The sequence below is a fragment of the Lampris incognitus genome, chromosome 9 (genome assembly GCF_029633865.1).
Source record: "Lampris incognitus isolate fLamInc1 chromosome 9, fLamInc1.hap2, whole genome shotgun sequence".
Lineage (NCBI taxonomy): Eukaryota > Metazoa > Chordata > Actinopteri > Lampriformes > Lampridae > Lampris > Lampris incognitus.
Genome location: NC_079219.1, coordinates 56,627,989 through 56,647,988, shown reverse-complemented (window position 1 = coordinate 56,647,988; position 20,000 = coordinate 56,627,989). Strand labels below are relative to the sequence as shown.

Here is a 20,000-nt window from a genome sequence, read left to right as displayed (position 1 = left end):
TTCCGAGTCGTCCCGGTCGCTGCTCCACCCCCTCTACCGATCCGGGGAGGGCTGCAGACTACCACATGCCTCCTCCGATACATGTGGAGTCGCCAGCCGCTTCTTTTCGCCCGACAGTGAAGAGTTTCACCAGGGGGACGTCGCACGTGGGAGGATCACACCCCCCAGTTCCCCCTCCCCCCCTGAACAGGCGCTCTGATCGACCAGAGGAGGCGCTAGTGCAGCTACCAGGACATATACCCACATCCGGCTTCCCATCTGCAGCAGACCACTATGCTATCCGGACACCCTTTTTTTTTTTTTTTTTGCTCAGCTGTGTCTCTCTGTTTTCGTTGTCTACCAGCTCCCCGTTCCTCCTCTATGCTCCTCTGCTATACTGAGTTTCAGTGCTGAACACCGTTCTCTTGGCATCGTTGACGTCTCTCTGCGCTCTTTTCTTTTCCCTCCAGGAGGGCAAGGGAACGGATGATCGAGCTTTCCGGAACCAGGGATGGAGCGAAGGAGGAGAGAATGGGGGCATGGGGGGAGGCCTGCTTCATGGGCAACGGAATGGCGGTGGGGGGAGAGGTAGGCGGGCAAAGGGAGGGGGGACAGCTGCAAGGACCTGCTGCTGCCCAGGGCCCCCGTCCTCAAACCCCACCCAACCTCATGGACAACGTCTCCGGAGAGTTTGCCCTCGTCATCAACGGCCACAGTCTGGTAAACGTAGCCACACACATATACACACATACACTCACACAGATAACACATACACACGCACGCACGCACACACACACTCACAACAGATAACACATGCACACATACACTCACACAAATGCACACCTACACACACATATTCTCCCTCTCTCTCTCTCTCTCTCTCTCTACATACACACACCTATTCTTTCTCTCTCATACACACACAAACACACATATTCTCACCTATTCTTTCTCTCTCTCATAATACACACACACAAACACACACATTCTGTCTCTCTCTCTACACACACACACACACACCTATTCTCTCCCTTTCTCACACACACACACACAAATGCGCACCTACACACAGACACATATTCTCTCTCTCTCTCTACACACACCCATTCTTTCTCTCTTTTACACACACACACAAATACACACATATTCTGTCTCTCTGTCTCTACACACACACACACACACACACACACACACACACACACACCTATTCTTTCTCTCTGTCACACACACACAAATGCGCACCTACACACACAGACACATATTCTCTCTCTCTACACACACACACCTATTCTTTCTGTCTCTTACACACACAAATACACACATATTCTGTCCCTCTGTCTCTCTACATACACACACCTATTCTTTCTCTCTCTCACACACACACACAAATGCGCACCTACACACACAAACACATTCTCTCTTTCTGTCCACACACACACACACACATTCATTCTCTCTCATACACACATAAACACACACACTATCTCCACACACACACACACACTTATTCATTCTCTCTCAAACACACATGCACACACCCCTATTCATTCTCTCTCATACACACACACACACACACACACACATACCCCTATTCATTCTCTCTCTCATACACACACACATTTACCCCTAAATCTACACCTCTCAACAACGTGATTACTGTACACCTCATCCCATAAAACATTTCTTCTCTCTCTCTTGGTTCTGGACTCTGCAGGCCCACGCCCTGGAGGCGGACATGGAGGCGGAGTTTGTTCTGACGGCGTGCGCTTGCAAAGCGGTGATCTGCTGCAGGGTCACGCCGCTCCAGAAAGCCCTGGTGGTCGAGCTCATCAAGAAGCACAAGAAGGCCGTCACGCTGGCGATCGGAGATGGAGCTAATGACGTTAGCATGATCAAGAGTGAGTGGGCTGGGGAGGCGTTACTGACGAGGGGAGGAAAGCAAGGGAGGAAAGGAGGGAAGTGTAACTGGATTATAGCTAGAGAGGAAAAAGCAGCGGAGTGGTCTAGCCCTAAAGTGCCACGCCAGCACCGTCTACTTTTAGGCAACTGAAATTCTCACCCGAAGTACTTGTTGTTCTCAGTTGTGTTATATGGGCCGAGGGAGGATGTGTGGAAACGTGTGCGATTTCTCCATCAGCCAGGTGGCTGTGTTGAGGGTTTGTTTTTGAGAGTGTTTGTCTGGTCCTACGGTGTGCAACCCGTTTAGTCACATCTCACAGTCGCACTTCTGCCACAATTATGTGCAAACACCTGTGATCGTGTGAACATTTGCACTTGTTTACCAACACGGCTATGGCGCAACAACTTGTGCCCATACTTCAGAGTGCATCTTCACGTGTGAACTACCCTCCGACTTACACCAGCTGTAAGTGGCCAGACCTGTGCATTCATATATGCGTGTGCGCAAATTTCTGGAAAGGAGAAGCGAAGCAAAATCTGTCATAGTTTTGTCCCGTCCTGTGATTTATTTCTGAACAACGATCTTGGAAGCCGACTCTGTTTGTCTCCATGTTGGTGCTTTTATTATGGTGCAGAATTAAAGTGGTGCTGGAGTTTAGTAGAGCCTTGGGTTGTTTAGTTACCAGCCCATGATCTGCTGCTACTACTACACCTACTTTTCTGTTGCTTCCGTTAGGGGTCGCCACAGCGGACCACCCGTTTCCATCTCTTCCTGTCCTCTACATCTTTGTCTGTCACACCAGAGGAAGATGCAGTTGCCTGACCATGATATAAGTCCAAATTATCTCACAGTATCTTCAGCAGTTGCTCCGTGCACCCAGGATGGACAATACAAAATACTAGGGGGGGGGGGTGTTTTTCGCTCTCCTTTCACTTCCATTGCACGACAAAACATTTCTCAAAGTCACACTTTTAGAATATAAACGAACATGAACAAAATCGCATAATTTCGATAAATATGTGCAGCTTTTCACCTCAACAGCCTGGGATGGTCTGGCGACCTGTCCAGGGTGTCTCCCCGCCTGCCGCCCAGTGACTACTGGGATAGGCTCCAGCATCCCCGTGACCCTGAGAGCAGGATAAGCGGTTTGGATAATGAATGGATGGTTGGATGAACAAAGTGGGTTCTACCAATATATTGAATAAGAGGCCCTATCGCTCATATTTTGGGAAAATTAAACGTCTCTCTCTGTGTATTATTTTACCGCATGAGATGGAAAGTAGATCCAGTAAGTTAGCCTATAAGTGACCAATTGCCTTGCTGATTCTTGCGCGTGCGAGAATCGATCTGATTGGTCCAAATCTCCGCACCCACTTCCGAGGCCGGCATTCGTTATAGTGGACAAACCGGGCAGAAGTTAACGAGCTAGCATGCTATGAGAGACGTCTCACTTATTCGGTGAAGCTATGCAGAGGAAATGAAGAAAATAGTACTTTTACCAATCACTGTAAAAAGACACCGATACACGAGCAGAATCCATTTTGTTAGTGTTCATTAATGTCCAAAAGTTGTGACTTTGGTGAAGTAAATGGAGCGAGAGAGAAAAAAACACCAGCATTTTGGATTATCCATCTGGGGTGCGTGGAGCAACTGTTGAAGATATTTTGTGACTATCTGGACTTATATGATGGCCAGGTAACCACACAACCCCGAGGTTCTACCAAACTTCAGCATCACTCTAAAACCCTTCCTCTCCCATTTTCCTCCCACTTCTTCATACGTGGGTTAAACAAACGATGCGTCAAACGAAGCCTATTTTTCCCGTTCATCCGCCTCAAGCTAACTCCGATCCACCCCTCACAGATGCCCCTCCTCTTCTCTGCGTCCGTCTCTCCCCTCCACTCTGCAGGCGCTCACATAGGAGTCGGGATCTCAGGACAGGAGGGGATCCAGGCGGTGCTGTCCAGCGACTACTCCTTCTCCCAGTTCCGTTTCTTGCAGCGCCTCCTGCTGGTCCACGGGCGCTGGTCCTACCTGCGCATGTGCCGCTTCCTCTGCTACTTCTTCTACAAGAACTTTGCCTTCACCATGGTGCACTTCTGGTTTGGTTTCTTTTGCGGCTTCTCTGCCCAGGTGAGAGGGTAGGGAGGGAACAGCACTGTGACTGTATATCACGTGGTAAGCATTACTTGTGTGTGTTTTAAAGGGGATATCTGTAATATCTGCCCGAGTGATCGCTGTCGTTCAGTGATGTGAACAACCAAAATTAATCAACCAAGACAAGGACAAGCAGATTGCTGTAGAAGAAGTGATGAACACATAACGCGTTAGGCAGCATCTGCCATTCTGGACTGGCCTCAGTAGTAGATGTCTGTTTGCTGTAATTGCTGCAAGGTTAGCTAAAGACTCGAGGTACGAGCCCTGTCTTTGAGGGGCCTGGGCATCAAACAACGGCAAAAACGCTCAATCTGCAAAAGCTCCTGTTTCTGAATGTAGAACTCTATGGAGGGAGCTGTTTAATTTGTTTCAATCACTACCATTTAGCAACCCCTACTCACCAGACGTATTATGCCCCCGTAAGAGTGAAATATTACACATCCCCCTTCAAATGAGCTGAATTAAAAGTGGCCCTCTTGGTCATCAAAGGTTTAAAATGTTATTACCAACACCTTGTTATACAATGCAACTTACTGCAGGCAAAGGGCTGATAATTACTTCCTGTGGTGTGTGTGTGTGTGTGTGTGTGTGTGTGTGTGTGTGTGTGTGTGTGTGTGTGTGTGTGTGTGTGTGTGTGTGTGTGTGTGTGTGTGTGTGTGTGTGTGTGTGCATGTCTCTCTCTCCTCCAGACGGTGTATGATCAGTACTTCATCACACTCTACAACATTGTGTACACCTCTCTGCCCGTCCTGGCCATGGGGATATTTGACCAGGTCTAATTCCAATTAATACATATCTCTGTACGTTGAATAAACCAAATAATTCCAAGTCCGGGTGGCGTAGCGGCCTATTCCGTTGCCTACCAACACGGGGATGGCCAGTTCGATTCCCCGTGTAACCTCCGGCTCGGTCGGGCATCCCTACCAACACAATTGGCCGTGTCTGCGGGGGGGAAGCCGGATGTGGGTATGTGTCCTGGTCGCTGCACTAGCGCCTCCTCTGGTCTGTTGGGGCGCCTGTTCGGGGGGAGGAGGGGGAACTGGGGGGGGGATAGCGTGATCCTCCCACGTGCTACGTCCCCCTGGTGAAGCTCCTCACTTTCAGTTGTAAAGAAGTGGCTGGCGACTCCACATGTATTGGAGGAGGCATGTGGTAGTCCACAGCCCTCCCCGGGTCGGTAGAGGGGGCGGAGCAGCGACCAGGACAGCTCAGAAGAGTGGGGTAATTGGCCAGATACAGTTGGGAAGAAAAAAAAAGGGGGGTCATTAAATGGGCAGTTACAATGATTTGGATAGTTACAGATCAGCTCATTTCTTAAACGTAAGTACCAAAATGGACGTGTTTGCAGGAAAATCTTCAGGATTTCGGCTTTCTCGGTGTCATGAAAGGAAGTCGGTCCTAATATTTTAAACGGTAACACTGTGGCGCCACAGCTTAGTAACTGGTAAATATTCCGTGCCGGCCTCTGTTTCCCGTTGCTGCAGGATGTCCCGGAGCAAAGGAGCCTGGAGTACCCCAAGCTGTACGAGCCCGGTCAGCTCAATCTGCTCTTCAACAAGAGGGAGTTCTTCATCTGTATCGCCCAGGGCATCTTCACCTCTGTGGTGCTGTTCTTTGTCCCTTACGCCATCCTCTCCAGCGCCACTCAGAGCACAGGGGAGCCCCTTGCCGACTACCAGACCTTCGCCGTCACCACGGCAACGGCGCTGGTCATTGTCGTAAGTGTGCAGGTGAGAGAGGTTGGAGAGGTGTCGAGCTTTCGGCAGCGGCTGTGGCGTTCTAAACGCCAGGTGTGCCGTAGTTCCTTCATATGTCCTTTTTAACGTGTGTGTGTGTGTGTGTGTGTGTGTGTGTGTGTGTGTGTTCAGATTGCCCTCGACACAGGTTTCTGGACCGTTATCAACCACGTGTTTGTGTGGGGCTCTCTTGGCTCCTACTTCACCATCATGTTTGCCATGCACAGTCAGACGCTCTTCAGCATCTTCCCCAATCAGTTCCACTTCGTCGGTCAGTCCCCAGTTTTCCTTGGCTCTCTGTCTCTCCCTCTCTCTCTAGCTCTCTCTCACCCACACGCACATCCATCCACACATGCACATGTGTGTGCACGCACACATACACACACACACACACCTCAGCCACGCTGTCAGGGATTTTTCCACTGTTCTGTTTACCAAAGCAAAAAGCACTTACTGACCTAATGGTCATTCAACTGTAAATAGCTGTGTGCATAAAGTATAATGTGTGTGTGTGTGTGTGTGTGTGTGTGTGTGTGTGTGTGTGTGTGTGTGTGTGTGTGTGTGTGTGTGTGTGTGTGTGCAGGCAGCGCTCAGAGCACTCTATTGCAGCCCGTTGTTTGGTTGACTATCGTCTTGGCAACGGTGATTTGCATCGTTCCAGTTCTTGCGTTCCGTTTTCTCAAACTTGACCTCAAACCCCAGCTGTCAGACACGGTGAGAAAACACACACACACACACACACACACACACACACACACACGCTGTGCAGCATTGCTCATGTTCTGGGTGTTAAGTTAGACCGTGATAGGTGTTTGTTGTGGGCTCGGATGACATTTTCATAGTGCTGCAGCCGACCTGGGTGGATGCCGGATCAGGGGGGAGGTAAAAATAGTCGACAGGAGGGCATGTTGTTTGTTTATTGTGTTAAGGTGTCCTACTGATACCGTGTTACACACAACACTGACAGTTCTGTTATTAGCCCGGGTAGTAATTCTCGGTTTTTAAAGAGTTTCTATGTGCCAGAGAAGCAAGTAGGAAACAGGAAACCACAAGTTGTTCAACCGATGGGTTACTATATTGACTACACATGGGATCTGTTATAGACAACAGCGGCAACGCTAACAGACAAACAACCAAAACAATAATCTTACCTAATGCGATGGTTATGTTGTGACATTCTGCAGTCGCTTCTCTTTTTCATCCTCCATTCCTCTCTCTCTGTCGTTCCCTGTTTAATCCCCCCTTTCCTCCTATCTCCAGGTGCGCTACACCCAGCTGGTTCGCCAGAAGAAGCGAAAGCCGGTGGGCCGTGGTGCAGGTGGCATCCGCCATGGTGTGGGCAGTGTGTCAGAGGGTCGCCTGGGGGCTCGCGGCGGCTCCAGGAGGTCGGGGTATGCCTTTGCACACCAAGAGGGCTTCGGGGAGTTGATCACCTCGGGAAAGAATATGAGACTCTCGTCTCTGGCGCTGGCCACCTTCGCCTCCAGACACAGCTCCAGTTGGATCGACACACTCCGCAAGAAGAAACATGCGCACTCCCACACTCCCCCCAGCGCCTCGGGAGAGAGCAGCCCAGCGCCAAGCTGCATCTCTGGTTCTGTTCCAGCCCCGCTGTCAAACTCATCATCTGTCCTCAGTGGCTCACAGGAGGCCCCCATTGAGGAAGGAACACAAACGCCACCGGTCCAGCACACACAGGCCGATCCCATCCCATCCATACTGACCACGCAGGCTCTAGCTAACGCTTCAGAACCAGTTCCACCACAGGCTCCGGCCCAGGCCCACTCCATTGGCCTTCACACCCCAACATCAGTGAGGCATCATGGGGGGGACTCAGCCGGAGGCTGGACACTCAGTCTGGGCACCATGCAGGTGAGCTGTTACAGTCCCTCGCTTTCTTTTCACATATGGATTATGGGATAATATTACAAATACTGTCATGTAGGGCGTCCGGGTAGCGTGACAGTCTATTCTATTGCCTAGCAACATGGGGATCGCCCATTCGAATCCTCGTGTTACCTCCAGCTTGGTCAGGCGTCCCTACAGACACAATTGGCCGTGTCTGCGAGTGGGAAGCCAGATGTGGGCATGTGTCCTGGTCCCTGCACTAGCGCCTCCTCTGGATGTTCGGGGCGCCTGTTTGGGGGGGGAGGGGGAACCGGAGGGAATAGCGTGGTCCTCCCGTGCACTACATCCCCCTGGCGAAACTCCTCACTGTCGGGTGAAAAGAAGCGGCTGGCGACTCCACCTGTATCGGAGGAGGCATGTGGTAGTCTGCAGCCCTCCCTGGATCGGAAGCGTAGGGCAATAGGACGGTTACAACTGGGGAGAAAAAAAAGAAGTCTGTCTTGCATGTGAACAAACCAAGTGTAATTATTTTTCCTTCCAACAGGAGGCTCTGTTTGGCTGGAGGGGCATTGCTGCTCGCACCAGCGGATCCAGCAGCCCAGGCCCACCCTCATTCACCAAGGAAGCCAGTCATGCTGAGTGATTAAGGAGTAGTTTCGCCTGCTAAAACCCACCGGATTATACAGAACAGTTCAGTATTAATGATCACCATCCTAAAGACAGAATTGGACTGGTGATCGCACACTGTTGGGAACCACAATATTTGTTCCGACGTCTGTATACTCATAAAAAACATGCACACAATACACATACACAAATTTCACACACACACACATTCTGCACACCCACACAGACGATGTAATGTGTGCAGCTGTATCAGTGTATGTGTTTTTGCAGACATTTCAGAGCACACACACACACACACACACACACACGGACTTGTGGTAGTTACAGAAAAGGAACAAGCAACCCACAACCCACTTTGCTCCATTTCCCAACTGATAAAGCCCAAAATAAATTTGATGCAAATTACTAATATATTCTCACGGGAGGAAGTAACAGATTACTCACATGTAATCAGTAACTCTGTCTCGTCTAAATCATGGCCGTGTTTTCACGAGAAACAATATTTTGAGTTTTAAATGTTTATGGATGACTTGCTGAAACGAAACAGGATTTTTTTAACATTATCGCAATAGCATATATATAATATGTGTGTGTGTGTGTGTGTGTGTGTGTGTATGTCATAGGGATAACACTCCATCAGCAGCCATAATACCGAGCAGTGTGCTGTGTTTCTCCGAAACGCCGCCAAAATTGTGCAAAAAAGTCCATGATTGTGAAAACGGTAGTTCCTGGTTTGTTGCTAGGCTGCATTGTATAAGAAGATGCAAATGACAGTGCTGCATTATACAGCTCTGTGTAGGGTTGATAGTCACATTTTCCTGTGAAATGCAGCCTATTGACAAACCAGGAACTGTGTTTTCACAATTAGGGATTGTTCACCGGGTTCACGTCCCGGCTGCAGTGATTCCCGGCTCTCCCACCGAATTCGCCACGCACTTCCCGAAGGAGCGGGGTAGTGTAACGTGCACAGATGAATAGACTCGCTAGCCCTTGGCTAACGAGTCGGACCCTTTAGTCGACTGGTTAACGTAGTCACCCGTGGTGTGGGAGACCCGGGTTCACGTCCCGGCTGTGGCGTTTCCTGGCTGCCCCCCCCCCCGAATTCGCTACAATACATAGTTTACAACCACAGATGTGTCGACTCGCTAGCCCGTTGGCTAATGGGTCAGACCCTTTAGTCGACTGGTTAACGTAGTTGCCCGTGGTGCGGGGAACCCAGGTTCGATCCCGCCTGCCCCCTGAATTCGTGCTACATTTGGTGGCAGCGGTGGGATTGAACCTGTGGGGTTCCCCGTACCACGGGCGACTACGTTAACCAGTCGACTAAAGGGTCCGACCCATTAGCCAGGTCTACACATCTGTGGTCGTGCACCGTTTTATATGTATTATAATATTATATTATTATATATTACATATAAATATAATATTATATAATAATAGTATATAATATATTATATGTGTGTGCCCTGTGATGGCCTTGGCGGCCTGTCCAGGGTGTCTCCCCGCCAGCCGCCCAATGACTGCTGGGATAGGCTCCAGCATCCCCGCCACCCTGAGAGCAGGATGAGCGTTTTGGATAATGGGTGGATGGATGGATATTTTATATTTATATATCTATCTATCTATCTATTTATAAATATATATCTATATAAATATATATATATAAATATATATAAATATATATATATAAATATATATATTAGATAATATTATTATATTATACATATATATATATATGCTGTATAGAGATAATGCTGGAATTCATTTCCCTTAAAGTTACAGTCCTGAAGATCATTGTTTTTTCTTTTGTTTTTTTAAATTTACTGATACTTGTGGCAATGTTGAATGACATAGATAGATGGATAGATAGATAGATGGATGGATGGATAGATAGATAGATAGATAGATAGATAGATAGATAGATAGATAGATAGATAGATAGATAGATAGATAGATAGATAGATAGATAGATAGATAGACAGCTAGATAGATGGATAGATAGATAGATAGATAGATAGATAGATAGATAGATGGATAGATAGATGGATGGATAGATAGATAGATAGATAGATAGATAGATAGATAGATAGATAGATAGATAGATAGATAGATAGATAGATAGATAGATAGATAGATAGATAGATAGATAGATTACTGTTCTCCATGAAGGAATCCTTTTCCAAAGTCAACGCTGAACACAACACACAACACATACAAAAGTGAGAACCTCCAGAAGCAGCTGTGATGGCGTGGTCAGTGGATTAGCCGTGGTGTTAAACATGGCAGTGATGGTAGTATAAAACAAGAGGCGGTTTGTTCGCATGTGAATCTTCAGGACTGTAACATTAAGTCGACATCATATCATTAACACAACCTCGGATCAGAGCGGATGCTACGGTGACAGCTTCCTGCTAATTAGCGGCGGAGGTCTTCTCCTCTCCTGAGCTACACTGTGATAAACACACCACATGTGGATTTGAATAGTCTGACATCAGACGTGTACACACACACACACACACACACACACACACACACACACACACACACACACACACACACTGCATTCATGCACAGAATCAGCAAAGCGTTTGATGAGCGAGTCGGACGACTGGACTCTCAGCTGATGATTTGGAGACATTGTCCACTGTAAAAAGTATTTGCTGTAAAAAAAAGGAAGAAAGACTGGCCTGTGTTCACTAGTTCTCTGTGAGAACGGCGGTTTCACTTTCAGAACACAAACGGACTGTTGGAGTACTGCTCCCCTCCTCCTCTTCTTCTCTCTTTTCCTCCCTCACGCCCGCTCTCTTCTTCTTTGCATCATATTGGTGTGTGTTAATAAGGCCCGGTATGAGTTCTTCCTGCGGGGGACCCTCCTGATCATTTCCCTTCTCTATTAAAGTTGGGCCTCTGGGGGTCTGACTGAACGGGTCGTCAAATATTAATTGTACCTCTGATTCCTCATCTCATAGCTTTGCAATATGGGGGGAAATAATACAGTGAGGACTGAGAAATTGGACCGAATCTCCGTTGGCTCGCCGGATACTGGACTTGGCTCTGCCTTGTAATGAGTAAACAGCTGCACTGGTTAACCTACACGTGAATATATGTAAGTTTAAAGTTTGTTGGTTCATGCATGAAATGAGAGGTTTGGGGAAGTTCATGCCTTACTAAGGCCCGGTCGCGAGCCCTCCAAATTCCCCCTAGTACCGATCACGGCTGGGTCACGGTATCAGAATGGTAAAACTAGCCATGCGTCACTGACGCTGTTTGTTCATGGCATACATTGGTGCTGCACCCTGGTCTGGCACAACTTGCTAACTAGCAAGACAACAATACGAAACCTTTTCCCTGATCTGACCCTGTATGGACTCTTCCTTCTCCAGCAGTGATCAGCCAAGTGGCTCAGGTGAAGCAGAATATTGGCTGAATATGAGGCAAAATGCAGATTATTTGTCTCTGCGGCTTTGTCAGTGCAAGGTTCAATAACCATGCAGATCAGACTTCGTGGAAAAGCAATGATTAAACACATCTCCCCCTCTCATTCTGAGGGGGGGGAAATTACCTCCATGTAAATGTGCGTTTCTGCAAACTATAAGACTCATATTGCATCATATCTCTCATATCATGTATTGGTCAAAATGCAAATATACTGTAAAAAAAAAGAAAGAAAGAGAAAGTGATGGCATTAAAAGGATCCTTTGGAAAGTACAGCGGCCGTGTGGAGTCTGTGAACTGAATGTGTGGCATTCCTTCCTGACCGCGTGCATGCGGAGGGGCATTAGAGCAAGCAAGCGACTTTATTTCTATTGCACATTTCATACACAGGGCAATTCGGTGTGCTTTACACAGCAGAAAAGGAACAGCCATATGAAATATAATTAAAAGAGAGTAAATAAAAAAACAAATGGGAACAATCATATATAAAATATAATTAAAAGAGAGTAAATAAAAAACAAATAGGAACAATCATATATGAAATATAATTAAAAGAGAGTAAATAAAAAACAAATAGGAACAATCATATATGAAATATAATTAAAAGGGAGTAAATAAAAAACAAATAGGAACAATCATATATGAAATATAATTAAAAGAGAGTAAATAAAAAACAAATGGGAACAATCATACATAAAATATAATTAAAAGAGTAAATAAAAAACAAATAGGAATAATCATATATAAAATATAATTAAAAGAGAGTAAATAAAAAACAAATGGGAACAATCATATATGAAATATAATTAAAAGAGAGTAAATAAAAAACAAATGGGAACAATCATATATGAAATATAATTAAAAGAGAGTAAATAAAAAAACAAATGGGAACAATCATATATAAAATATAATTAAAAGAGAGTAAATAAAAAACAAATAGGAACAATCATATATAAAATATAATTAAAAGAGAGTAAATAAAAAACAAATGGGAACAATCATATATGAAATATAATTAAAAGAGAGTAAATAAAAAACAAATAGGAACAATCATATATGAAATATAATTAAAAGAGTACAACGTATATAAAATCTACTTTGAATTAGTAATTAAAAAGAGTAATATAAGTAAAAAACAGGTACGATAAAAAATATAGAATAAGTACATATTAGAGATCTACTTCCAGACTTCAAGTGCAGCTGGAACGAGGTGCAAGTTTTTTGTTTTTATTTTATATATATATATATATATATATATATATATATATAAATGTAACTGTTTATTTTCTTGCCCGGTGCGGGATTCGATACAGGGTGTACTGCACCACAAGGCGACGTCACTAACCGCTCGGCTAAAGGGTCAGACCCGTCAGTTAGGGACAATTGTATCCGGCCAATTACCCCGCTCTTTCTGAGCCGTCCCAGTCGCTGCTCCACCCCCCTCTCTGCCGATCTGGGGAGCGCCCCGACCGACCAGAGGAGGCGCTAGTGCAGCGACCAGGACGAATACGCCACATCCGACTTCCCACCTGCAGACACGGCCAGCTGTGTCTGTAGCGACGCCCGACCAAGCCGGAGGCAACGCGGCACGCTACCCGGACGCCCACGAGGTGCAGGTTTTGACGCTCAGTCATCGGCACAAGAAAAACACGCTTTGAACCTACATTTGAAAATTGCTGTATTTTGGGGCGCGTCTAAGATCTTCGGGTAGTTTGTTCCAGTTGCACCCCGTTTACACTTGGTTTTAAAAAGGGGGGTTTTTTTTCTTATAAATTCATTTCTGATTTGTCCCTTTTTTCGATCCCTGTAGAACCTGGTAATGTAATAAATTCCCAATAATGCAATAACTCCGGTAACGTAATAAAAATCTGCTCTTGAGTCCGTTGAAAATGCAATAAAACCTGATAATGTAATAATCTACAATCATTACAAACATTCTACAATCCCTATTTTAATTCAAACCCCCACCCTCGTACTGCAAGCGTTCGCCAGCTGCGTCTCTCCGGCCGGCAGTCTGGAAGGAGTCGCCTCCCCACTTTGGTGAGGAGGCGACTCCGGGCCGAACCACTGCTTTTTCCGACACGCACGGAGACGCATCCACGTGACGAGCACCAGCCGACTCCGCCCCCGTCCCGAAGACGGCGTTGCCAATTATCGCTGTTTAATCAAGTCCGGCCGTAGTCGGATCTGACGAGACCGGGGCGCGAACCCCCTGGTCCCCAGAGGGCAACTGCATCGACACAAAGCCGATGCTTAGACCGCTACACCACCGCGGACTACGAAGGGTTTTTTTTTTTTTTTTGCGATCGGATCACAAGTGGACGACGCTAAACACCAAGTGTAAACCGCCACCAAACCGTTTTGCGAACCGGTTACTGAAACCCCTTGCCGAGGTGGTCCGGGACCGCATGTGACCGCGTTATCTTTTGCAGCGTAAACGCTGACGCGTCCCCGACAAGGACGTAACAGGAAGTTGCGTCATCAGCGCGGGACGTGGCGGTTGCTTCGGTAACAGCGCGTCAACTTCCGGGGGGAGAAAAATGGCGAGAGAGGAAAGGAAGAGCGTAGGAGGTGGTTGGAGTAGAAGCGAAACGAGAGACGCCAAATCTCCAGCTGGGCCGAAGAATCGGTCTCAACGGTGCGTACGTGTATTATTGGCGCTTCAGACATTAGCTGCTGTTTTCACGGCTAGTCGGCAGATCTGGCGCGTGACGGAGGCCCCCTTTGACCTTGTAGCGGAAGTGACGCGGAAAGTAGCGAAATCGTCCTTTCGGAGCAGCGAAGTCTGATCGCGAGTGGTCAGCGGGGCGCGTATGGAGACGCGTTTGGAGACGCGATGGCCCAGGACGCATTTTAAAGCCACGTGTAAACGGGATGTGTGAGATAAACGTAGGCGACAGTGTGTTTGTGATGTGTAGCCCCCCTCCTCCCCCCCCGAAGTGGGGTTTTTGGTGATTTGCTTGTGTGTCCACTGAAGCAACACCAGATCCCGTGAGGAGAATTTCTGCTGAGTTCCGTCCCCCAAAAAAAGCCCCAGACTGAATATCCGGCTGCCCCTTTGCGGCCGCTGCGGATAAGAGAGGCAGAACAGCTCCGCTATCGCCAACTGGGAGGGCTTCCGTTTAGCTTTTGCAACCCTGAAGTGACACCAAACGAGTGGGGGGGGGGGGGAAGAAGAAGAGCGCAGGGATTTCACAATAACGTGTCTTGTTTGAACGGTGCGGACTCGCGTCAGAACAGAGAAGGGGAAGCCTGGCTGTGGTGGTGGGGGTGGGGGTGGTGGGGGCGGACAGACGAGGAGGTTTTAAACGTCCTACTCGGATGCACACACGGTTCCCCCCCCCTCCCAGCAGAACGAGCCGAGAGTCGCCGCGTGCGCGTGGTCGACGATGGTCGGCTGAGTTTTTCTATTCGTTCTTTACCGTCGGTTCCGTCCCGGTCCCGGTCCGGTCCGGTCAGATGCGCACGTCTCTCGCCTTGCTGGGCGCCCTGTGCGCCTGCACGGTGCGCTGCGTCTTCCAGGTGACCTGCCTGCGCAAAGGTAAAGTACAACCGGTCTCCCCGTTCTGCTGTCGGTGTGATGCACCTCGCGTGGTTGTTTATGTGGATAACTGCAGGTCATGGGGGATATCTGGGGAGGGGGGGGGTGATAGATAAACTATCCCTCAGATTTTACGACATAATTGCTAAGAAACAAAATCAGAGTTGTGCCTGATTGCCTGAAGAAGTCTCTCTCTCTCACTCACTCACAGTCACGCTCTCTGTGTGTCTCTGTCTCTCAGTTCAGCAGGGCTTTATTGGCATGACCATATTCCGTTACATATTCCGTTACATATTTCTTTACCCAAAGGAGTTGAATCAAGTGCAACTGGACTTACCAAGTACAGTTGCACTTGATTCAACTCCTTTGGGTAACCATGACCTGGATGAATGAGAACATTCACAGACATATTCCGTTACATATTGTGATATGCGCATGACACATATTCCGTTACATATTCTGTTACATAGTATTGCCAAAGCACAAGGTGGTACAAAACAGTACCGTTTATAACATACCAAGTATAATAGAAAAAAAAGTTGCTGTATTGTTAAAAACAAACAAACAATCAACCAACAAATCCCTCTCTGTCTCTCTGTCTCTCAATTCAATTCAATGTGTGCTTTACTGGCATGGCATACGTTTGTGTACATATTGCCAAAGCATGTAAAACAACAACAACAATGATTATAATAACAACAACAACAACAACAATGATTATTATATCAAACTCTCTCTCTCTCTGTCTCTCTGTGTCTCTCTCATCTGGCTGTTAAGATTCTTTATTGTCCTACTTTTGTCCAACTTCAAAACAGAAGTTCACCTCGAAACATCAACATGCAAATTCATCTCGATAGAATACACAAAACACATATAACAATAATCATAGTCATAATAATAATAATGATAATAATAATCATAGTCATAATAATAATAGTAATAATAACAACACTAAGAATAATAACAATAATGGTAATAACAACAATAATAATCATAATCATCATAATAATAACGATAATAATAGTAATGATAATAATAATAATTATTATAACAACAACAATAATAACAATAATAGTAATAATCATAACAATAATAATAATTATAACAACAATAATCATACTCATAATAATAATGATAACAATAATAATAGTAATGATGATAATAATTATAATAATAACAACAATAATAATAATAATAATTATAACAATTATAATAATAGAAGGTATAGTAGAGGGTTAACGCACCTAGACACAGTTTGCCCACTTTTTTACTTCGCCCAGGGGTTCTCAACCTTTGTAACTCAAGGCCCACTTGGGTATGTGTCAAGACAGTCAGGGCCCACATACCGAAATAAATGTAAAACCTTATAAAATAAATAAATAAATAAAGGGGTATTCTGACCTGTAAACAATCGCTATGTCACTGTCAACTGCAATGATTGAATTAGATATGCTGCTTGCCCCCAGTGAGATGCTTGGGGCTGCTCCTGAGAACTGATCAGATCAAGCCGGGGTGGGATGGGGTGGGACGGGGTGGGACGGGGGGAGAGGCTGACTCGCAGAGGAGCATTCAAAGTTACTTGCAGTCTGTTGCTGGCCTCTGATTTTGTGACAGCCACAAGGGAAACCCCTGACTCACACAGGTGTGTGGTGGTGACAGGCAACAGACATTTGACTGCCCGTTGTGGCAGGGGGGGATGTTTATTGGCAGCCAGTATCCAGAAGGAAGCAAGGTCAACTCGTGTGGGTGGTTTTCCAACACAGCTCAACTAAAGTCAAAGAGTATCAGCCTTTGACTTTAGCTGAGCCACCTTTTTCAGGGCTGACATAAATGTTCCTCGTGTAAATTCATTATCTTTGTACGTAGTCACATTGTATCAAACTGATGCAAGTTACAGGACATAGTGAATTTCAGTGGGATGACGCACAAACTATTATTATTTTCATTTTAGTATTTATTTATTAAACAATGACCATGCACAAAATCATTCATCTCAAAATGAGATGATTTATGACAGATTTAGCTGTTAGCTGTTTTCCATCTGCGGTCCCTGATTAATACTTAAGTTAATATTAAATAACTACTTTTGTAAAAATATATTTCCCATAGTTGACTGCCTAATGACGATTTTCATTTACTACTTCATCCCTGCATATATCCCTCCAGCTACTACACACTACATACTGCATATCACGTAGTACACACTACATACTGCATACTACATAGTGCACACTACATACTACATACAGCTTATTACATAGTACACACTACATACTGCATACTACAGTACACACTACATACTGCATACTACATAGTACACACTACATACTGCATACTACGTTGTACACACTACATACTTCATACTACATAGTGCACACTACATTCTGCATACTACGTTGTACACACTACATACTGCGTACTACATAGTGCACACTGCATACTACATACAGCATATTACATAGTACACACTACATACTACATAGTACACACTACATACTGCATACTACAGTACACATTGCATACTACATAGTACACACTACATACTGCATACTACATAGTACACACTACATACTGCATACTACATAGTAAACACTACATACAAACATGCATGCTATTTAATAGGACAGGGTTTACATACACTGATTTATCAGGCAGACTGTTGCATTTTGGGAAATATACGTGCACAGGCCGTGTAGTTTGTACTGCCGTTTTGTAAGTTGAACAAAATTCGGGTTAATCACTCGGCAGCCAGCACGTTCAGTAACCCGTCGATGCACGGCAAGCCAGCTGCAACACCTCGAGCTGGAAACGAGATTCTACTGCAACATCCTGACTGCTAATTAACCCGTCATTAGTCTTGTTTATACTGCTAATTAACCCGTCATTAGTCTTGTTTTTACTGTTAATTCACCTGTCATTAGTCTTGTTTTTACTGTTAATTAAACTGTCATTAGTCTTGTTTTTACTGCTAATTAACCTGTCATTAGTCTTGTTTTTACTGTGAATTAACCTGTCATTAGTCTTGTTTTTACTGCTAATTAACCTGTCATTAGTCTTGTTTTTACGGCTAATTCACCTGTTATTAGTGTTGTTTTTACTGTTAATTCACCTGTCATTAGTCTTGTTTTTGCTGTTAATTAACCTGTCATTAGTGTTGTTTTTGCTGTTAATTCACCTGTCATTAGTGTTGTTTTTACTGTTAATTAACCTGTCATTAGTCTTGTTTTTACTGCTAATTCACCTGTCATTAGTTTTGTTTTTACTGTTAATTAACCTGTCATTAGTGTTGTTTTTACTGTTAATTAACCTGTCATTAGTCTTGTTTTTACTGTTAATTAACCTGTCATTAGTCTTGTTTTTACTGTTAATTCACCTGTCATTAGTGTTGTTTTTACTGTTAATTAACCTGTCATTAGTCTTGTTTTTACTGTTAATTAACCTGTCATTAGTTTTGTTTTTACTGTTAATTAACCTGTCATTAGTCTTGTTTTTACTGTTAATTAACCTGTCATTAGTGTTGTTTTTGCTGTTAATTCACCTGTCATTAGTCTTGTTTTTACTGCTAATTCACCTGTCATTTGTGTTGTTTTTGCTGTTAATTCACCTGTCATTAGTCTTGTTTTACTGTTAATCTGTCATTAGTGTTGTTTTTACTGTTAATTAACCTGTCATTAGTGTTGTTTTTACTGTTAATTAACCTGTCATTAGTGTTGTTTTTACTGTTAATTAACCTGTCATTAGTGTTGTTTTTACTGTTAATTAACCTGTCATTAGTGTTGTTTTTACTGTTAATTAACCTGTCATTAGTCTTGTTTTTACTTTTAATTAACCTGTCATTAGTCTCGTTTTGGACTTGGAAAGAAGCGAGTCTTTAAAGAAACCTCTCGCCAGCCTGAATCAACGAAATTTGCACGAAAAATAACGCAAAGTAAAATGCATTTTGGAACACGTGGCTGCAGACAAACGGCTGTTCATCTATTCATTCATCATCCATTCATTTATTTATTTATTGTTTATTCATCCATTCATTCATTATCTATTTATTTATGCGAGTCTAAATGATCAATTGTTGCCTGCACCACGAGTACAGCTCCCACTGCTGGATTCAATTCAGCTGTTATTGTGTGTGTGTGTGTGTGTGTGTGTGTGTGTGTGTGTGTGCGTGTGTGTGTGTGTGTGTGTGTGTGCGTGCGTGTGTGTGCGTGTGATTGATCAAACTAAACAGATGATTTGAGGGTAAAACTGAAGTCAAACATTTACAGACGAGGTTTCTAAACCAAGAACTCTGCACAAGGCCTCTCAGAAAGCCCCCTCCCCGCGGTGCGCCATGAAACGACAGCCAACAGCCAGGTCACAGATGAGGGGGTCCCCCCCCTTGAGGGGTCCCCCCCCCTCTCCATGTTTAAGGAACGCCATCCCATCGCCTCGTGAGTGACTCGAAGGATGTTGCTGATTTCACGCGTCGCATTTTAAATCTCGCTACGCGTCAAGCAGCGGTTTCCGTTTCCTGTCCGCCGTCAAACCGAACCTGCAACCGAGCACATTGCCCCCCCGCTGCGGGTTTCGAACCGGCGTCGTGGCTGCGCCGTGAGGCGACGTCGCTAGCCGCTTCCCCTGAAGGGGGCTGACCCCCCTGGCGGTCGGCCAAGTGAGTCCTGTTTGCAGGTTACAAATCCATCCAGTTCTTCTCAAAACACTCTGCGCCTTCTCGCCATATTGACTTACTCATGTAAGTCGGTGTGGGAAGATGGCGGCCCGTCTTCCCACACCGGAAGTG

The 20,000-nt window shown here is 45.4% G+C and overlaps 2 protein-coding genes across 2 annotated transcripts in view; both read left to right on the top strand.

Annotated features, from left to right (window-relative positions):
• Positions 1 to 8,263, top strand: part of atp8b2 (ATPase phospholipid transporting 8B2) — a 41,627-nt gene extending 33,364 nt beyond the window's left edge. The window contains exons 21-29 of the mRNA XM_056287040.1: positions 450 to 699; positions 1,694 to 1,877; positions 3,789 to 4,012; positions 4,726 to 4,809; positions 5,521 to 5,766; positions 5,905 to 6,043; positions 6,356 to 6,486; positions 7,033 to 7,644; positions 8,165 to 8,263. Coding sequence (XP_056143015.1) covers positions 450 to 699; positions 1,694 to 1,877; positions 3,789 to 4,012; positions 4,726 to 4,809; positions 5,521 to 5,766; positions 5,905 to 6,043; positions 6,356 to 6,486; positions 7,033 to 7,644; positions 8,165 to 8,263 — 1,969 coding nt within the window. The remainder of the gene's footprint in view (positions 1 to 449; positions 700 to 1,693; positions 1,878 to 3,788; positions 4,013 to 4,725; positions 4,810 to 5,520; positions 5,767 to 5,904; positions 6,044 to 6,355; positions 6,487 to 7,032; positions 7,645 to 8,164) is intronic.
• A 6,878-nt stretch (positions 8,264 to 15,141) lies between these two features.
• Positions 15,142 to 20,000, top strand: part of il6r (interleukin 6 receptor) — a 30,091-nt gene continuing 25,232 nt past the window's right edge. The window contains exon 1 of the mRNA XM_056287039.1: positions 15,142 to 15,223. Within this exon, the coding sequence (XP_056143014.1) occupies positions 15,142 to 15,223 (82 nt within the window). The remainder of the gene's footprint in view (positions 15,224 to 20,000) is intronic.